A 6,153-nucleotide genomic window follows, 5' to 3' on the forward strand; every position below is an offset into this window, starting at 1 on the left:
CCAAAACAAAAACACACACAACGCCGACGCGAAAGGGAACCTTACCAAAACTTTTCTCCTTTTTCTGCATGAGTCGGTTCCAGGCACTCTCTTCCCCCCCCGCCCCCTCAACAGCTCCTTCTCACCGAAGAAAGCCCGAAGTGGCCAGTGGGGGCCCCCCCTCAACGCAGTTTTTGGGTCCAAAAGAGGCTCGCAGGGCAAGCCGGCGAAGCGAGCCAGGGCTATTGTGCGGAGACCACTTTGCAAAAAGCGGGCGCGGGTGGAGGGCTGGGGGCTTTGCAAAAGCGACACCACACGTGCGCACGCACACACACACACACACACACACACAGCGCGCACGCCAAAGACGATGGCGAACGACAAAAGGCACACATGTTTTGCTTAACTGAGCGGCGGCGGCTTTGCAGCCATCCCAAGCGGGGTCTTTCTCGCTCTCTTTGATTCAACCGTCATACGCAGCGTTAGTATGAGAGCAATAAATAAAAGGGGGGGGGGATGCATCATTAAAAAAAAGAGAGAGTGGTACTTCCCCAATGCAAAGGGTTGGTCCCGACCCCTGCCCAATTATTCTACCCAAACGGCGCACGGATGCAAGACAAAAAGTGTCGGGGGAGAAGAAGGGTTGCAAAAGAAGAACCACCTTGTTTTGGGGGGGGGGGGTGATCTCCTAGAGGGGTGGGGGAGAAGAGAGCGAGATGAAGCAGGATTCTCACCATTGCGTTTTACGCGCAGTCGGGCGAGGAAGGAAAGCGCGGAGTGGATTCTGCACCCCCCCCCCCCGCCTCATTGTTATTAACTTTGCATGCGTGTTCTTGCAAGCTGTGCAATCGCGGGGGTGGGTGGAGGAGGGGGGGGGGCTCTCGCTTCTTGCAGCCCGACTTTGCACTCTCCGACGCCGGGCCCGTCTCTCCCTCTCTCGCCATCGTAAAAATAATGAAGCCTCGCCTGACTTAAACGCGCGCAGCAGAAGAGGCGCGGATCGCGGAGCCCGAAGTTGCCGGGTGTGCGTATGTTGGTGTGCAGAGTTTGGGCTCATTAGGAGGAGACGGCACCCAAGACCCGGCGAGCCCAGCTTTGCAAACCAGGACCCGGCGAGCCCGGCTGCGCCCCGCGCTGCCTCCACTTACCTGCGCAATTAAAGCCCAGCAAGGTGAGTTCGAGCAAGCCCCGAAAACTGCTTTGTACCTCTTCTCCTTGGGGGAGGTCAGAAGAAAGCATTGTTTGCAGGGAGGAAGGGGGGGGGGGGTAATAAAGGGAAGTGTATTGGGGCGGTGGAAAACAGAGACCTTGCCCTTCCTTTGGATCTTTTTTTGCAATAATGAGGTCCTCCAGGATCCGCCAAGTAATTGGGTTGCCCGCATCAGACCTACAGGTATTCCTGCTGTCTGTATTTTAAAACAGGGTGAATCCGGGCAGGCGGACGGCTGATCTTGTTCTTCCCCATGCAAGCACTCCTTCCCTGCCCCCTTCCCATTCCCCCCCCCCCTCCCAAGGCGGGGGTGCCCTGCCGGGAGACAACTTACCTAAAGCAGCGTGCTTGGAGCCGAGGTGGAGGAAGCGAGAGCCGGTAGCAATTGCAGCACAACGCAATCCCTTAACCAGCCAGACATAATACAGCAAAGGGGTCCCTCTTGTTATTGGGGAGACGGCAACCGGCTGGCTTGCAAACGCAGAGAGAGAAAGCGTGGCCGGTTGCAGGCTATTTACCGCTGCTCCCTCTCTCTCCCCCCTCCTGTCTTTCTCACCCCACCGCCCCCTTCCCCTCCTCCTCCCGTGCCCCCCCCCTTTCCTCCCCTCTTCTCCTCCCCCTCGCATCTGCAGCTCGCTTTAACTGCAGCCGCCCGGCTCCGGGAAAGTGCAAAGCAGCCGGGAGACAGATTGGGGCTTTGTGGCTAATTTCCCAGGGTGAAAATTTACAAGCTCGCTAGTTCAAGTCAGCAAAAAAAAAAAAAAAAAAAACCAACAAATGCACCCGCGAAACGCCAGCATGCAGGCGGCCGCGCTCTCTTCCTTGCTCTCTCCTGCACACGCACAATCGCGTGGCTGCAAAGCTCTGCGCGACTTTGCAAAGCACCACTTGGCCAGTGGCTTACTTTCGAGGAGTTGTGCATAAAGACCAGAGCTTTGAGATGCCTTCCGACCTGTGCTGCCCGACCGAAGCACTAGGCAGACCCCCCGCCCAGGCCCCCTTCCAGACGCCTCTTCTTCGCAGCCCGGCACTGGGCATGTTTACCGGGAGCTGCAGTGGGACTCGCTTATAAGAAATGGGGGGTAAATTCCCCGGGAAAATAAGTTTTTTGCAAGACACCTTTTGCAAAGGATAAAGCGGCAACTCGTGCAAGCGCACTCTCGAGATTGGAGAAGAATTGGGAAGGGAGGGGCGTGTGAAGGACAGACAACGACCACTCTTGGGACCCAAGAGAAGTTTTCTGAGCATTTTAAACTTTGCCAAAAAAAAAAAAATTCGGAGCACGTGGCTTGCTATCCAATGGCAGAGCCGGGATCTTTTGCACTTTTGAATGGTGGAAGAGATGTGTTAATCGACCCCCTCCCCCCCACCCAAAGCATGCTCTAGGTGAGCCCCACCGTTCTCCGCGGTGCTTACTCTCGAGGAGACGCGTTCAGAACGACGCTTGCACCAGATGAAAGGGCTCGCTGTAGTCCCATTCAGAGTCGGAGCCGTAGATTTCAATCGGATGTTGCCTGCCCCCCCCCCCCCCGCAATCAAAACATGCCGCATTTCCCAGTCTTTGCAAGGGGGCTGATGCCTTGCTTTTTGAGCACTGAGGCTACTTATTACGTAAATAACCCCCCCCCCCTTGGAAGAAGCCTGGGGGATTTTAAGAGTCAATCCACAGCTGGGAGCGAGAGAGAGAAAAGGAAGGCGGGGGGGGGGGGAGAGAGGGAAAAAACCGATTAAGAATTCGTGAATGCAGTTTGCAGACTTCAAAGTGATCCTTCTGTTGTCTGCCATTAGGAGCTTCACACCAAGATTTTTAAAATGTCAGCTTAGAATACCCCATCCTTTAAAAAAAAAAATTGAATGACACCCATTATGAGGAAGGGGGCTTTCAAGACCCCCAGGAAAAGCTTTTAAAGCTTTGAAGTGATTTGACATCTCTCCCTCACCCTCTCCCCAACCCTCCCCCCCCCTGCAAAATAATCCAGCAGTTCTGATCCGAATAGTAATGATAAATTGGGGGCGGGGGGGGGGGTGAGAGAGAGATGCAATGTCTCTGTTTGGAAAGGCTAAGCGCACATTTATCAGAAATTGCATCCCTTTTGGGGGCACTTCTGAAATTCTCTAACCCGCCATCCTTTTGATCCAGCCAAACAGCCATAAAGTTCAAGAATCTGAACAGCTGCAGGTGCGGAAACTTCCCCACTGCTTCCCCTTCCAACCACCCCACAAGTGACCCCCACCCACAAGTGACACCCCCCCCCCACCTCCCAACTGAAGCGTGCCTGTGTTGTCTCTCCCTGAACCAAAACATTCAAGGGATGGAGACAGAGAGAAGTTGCGTGCTGGTGAAAGGGAGAAAATAAAATCAGAACAAATGGTACAGCTAATGGGGACAATTAAATTAATTATGGCAAAGGAGATGAAATCCTCTCTCACGCTTTCTCTCCACACAGCCCCCCCCCCCCAATCACCCGCCTCCCCACCCCGCACGCACCGATCTGCTACCCCTCGCTGGCAAAACTGCGCCTCTGTAATTCATGGGAACTGATTAGGGTATCTATGCAAATCTTTGTTTAAATCATTCACCTAATTAAATGATGGGATTATTCCTCTGCCTACGGTGACATCATGCGCAGTAATTAGTGCTCTATTTGGACTGTGGCAATGAGATACCCCCGGTGTCTCAACACCAGCCTGCCAGAGACATTAAGCACTTTGTCACTCGGAAAGTGCGTGTGTGTGCATGTGTGTTTGCGTGTCTGGATCAGTGGGTGCCAGGCACAAACAGCTCCGCATCTAATGGCAATCCTTCCCTATCCCCCCCCCCAAACCACCAAGCAAGGGCTCTCTCTCTTTCAATAATAATAATAAGGGGGGGGGGGAGAACTTGGTGAGTAATATACCAAACCACATGTGTAAAGGAATAAAATAGAATGGTTAACATTCAGCTCCACGCCATTCATTTCCCCCTAAAATGTAATGATAATTAGATGGGTCATAAAATGCTCTTCTTTTCATTATGACTGATGAAATGCATTAAAGCTGACAGGGTATTACCTGACAGTAATTAGGTTTTGTCATGAATTAAATTATTTGAAAGCAGGCTCTCTCGGTCGCTGGCTCTCTCTCTCTCTCTTCCCCCCTCCCAGTGTAGAATGCTATAATGAAGTTTAAAAAATTAGGGAGGAAAATAGAGCTGTCCCTCCTTTCTTCCCTTCAGAAGCACAGGAATTATTTGCACAGGAATAGGGGGGGAGAAGGGTGGCTGGAAATGAGTGAAGGTGGAGAAGTTCCTACTTTCCAGTGCACTTTGCTCAGATGTGGTGTGGATGAAAATACCCTAGCCCCATGACCCTCCCCCCCACCCCCAGCAGAAAAGGGATTTGGTGAACAAGAGCAGGGATTTAATCATCTGCTAGCACTTTGCTACCACCGCTATTAACCCTCCGCAAACTCTACAGCGTATTTTGCTTCTCTCTGAACCCCCCACCCCCAATCCGCCATTCTAGGCAGCTGAACCCAAGATCTCACCCACCCCTCCGAAATTAAACATTATTTAGCATTATTGTTTGCTCAGGTCTCTCCCAGCCAAAACTTCATTTCCAGTGACAGGAGACGATGGGAGAGGGAGAAAATCAGATGTGGAGATTTTTTTTATTAAAAGCTTCCCAATGGGAGAGGGAGGGTCTCTTTTTTAAAAAAAAAAGAGTAAGAGCATGGCTTGTTAGAGCCCTCTCCCTTTTCCCTTTCTTCCCCTGCACTTGGCTCGAAACCCACTTCACATTTCTCTCCCCCTTAGATCTGCAAGTTCTTTTGAGTGTTATTCAAAAGTGAGGGAAACCAACAGAGATAGAATCTTACCTTTGTGCAGGAAAAGCCTTCTCCGGCAGAAAAAACAACAACAAAAAGTTTTTGGTTTTTTTTTTAAAAAAAAATCTTCAGCTTGGATGCTTGTCACTCTAACAAGAATGGTAACAATAAAAAAAAGACGCTTGCCAGTTTGGGGGAGTACACAACCCCACTGCCCCACTGATCAGGAATCTGTATAGTCCCAGAGAGATCGAGCAGAAGAGCAAAAATATTCAAAGGGGGTAAAATAGGAGGGGAAATCCCCTTTTCCTTTAAAAACAAAAACAAAGGCAAAACAAATCTTGGTTCAGCAGGAAAAACTGCACTGGAGGTTCATGTCCCCTTTTTACTCCCCCACCTGGAATTTCAGCCGCATCAGATAAGTCTAACCCTGCCTCGCTTTTCCGCCTTCCCCCCCCTTTCCAGCTTCTTTTTCCGCCTCCTTCCCCAGCCAAACGCACAAAAAACCTGAGTGGGCCAGCTCTCCTCCTCCAGTATTTAAACACCTCCACCAGGTCCCTAGTTAGCAGCTCTCTTCAGCTTATCCAAGAAACTGACAAGTACGGTTAGAGGAGGCTGTACATGTTGCTCTAATGGACCTCATTAAGTTCTACTTACAGATGTTCTCTTAACATAATTGATCTGCGGTGAGTTGAGAGGACGGCAACTTATTCCCTAGCCCCCAATTATGGTTGGGTAATTAGATCCCCAACCTCCAATTTTTCACATTCACCCTTCTAACATCCCAAAATATCAAAGTATCTCTTTCTCACCAAAGACTCCTCTCCCTCCCCTTACCGGACTGCACTCCGCTCACTCTATTGACAGTTAGATCCACGCTAACCTTTGTAGCGACGCCAGTTTTAATGGTGCATTCAGTCCATTGACAGAACTCCCGGTTTTTTTAAACCCCCCCTCCTTTCCTCCCCGCGTCTCCCTCCCCTTCTCCTTTCCCTTTCCCCTTCTTCTTCTTCTTTTTTAACCCTCAGAAACAAAAGGGTAGAGAGGGAAAAAAAACCCAGAAAAGAAAACCCTGGCTTGTATAGTTTGTACTTTTGATAAAAGGTTTTACTGATGGGCTTTGGCAGAAGAGGCTCTGTTCTAATGTCTTTTTATCTGAA

At 50.7% G+C, this 6,153-nt stretch overlaps 1 protein-coding gene across 7 annotated transcripts in view; it reads right to left on the minus strand.

Annotated features, from left to right (window-relative positions):
* The window catches only part of LMO3 (LIM domain only 3), a 107,968-nt gene extending 102,519 nt beyond the window's left edge, over nt 1-5,449 (minus strand). Inside the window, exon 1 of one of the 7 annotated variants that reach the window (XM_048500730.1) lies at nt 5,045-5,449. Coding sequence is in view for 1 of the 7 variants with exons in the window: in XM_048500729.1 (XP_048356686.1) it covers nt 46-70 (25 nt within the window). In the remaining 6 variants the exon portion in view is untranslated. Of the gene's footprint in view, nt 1-45; nt 171-1,127; nt 1,152-1,523; nt 1,718-2,093; nt 2,115-2,605; nt 2,628-5,044 lie in introns of those variants that run through there. The other 6 variants (XM_048500733.1, XM_048500734.1, XM_048500735.1 and 3 more) reach the window with 6 other exon arrangements.
* Between the last annotated feature and the right edge of the window lie 704 nt (nt 5,450-6,153).

This window comes from Sphaerodactylus townsendi, linkage group LG06, assembly GCF_021028975.2.
Source record: "Sphaerodactylus townsendi isolate TG3544 linkage group LG06, MPM_Stown_v2.3, whole genome shotgun sequence".
Taxonomy (NCBI): domain Eukaryota; kingdom Metazoa; phylum Chordata; class Lepidosauria; order Squamata; family Sphaerodactylidae; genus Sphaerodactylus; species Sphaerodactylus townsendi.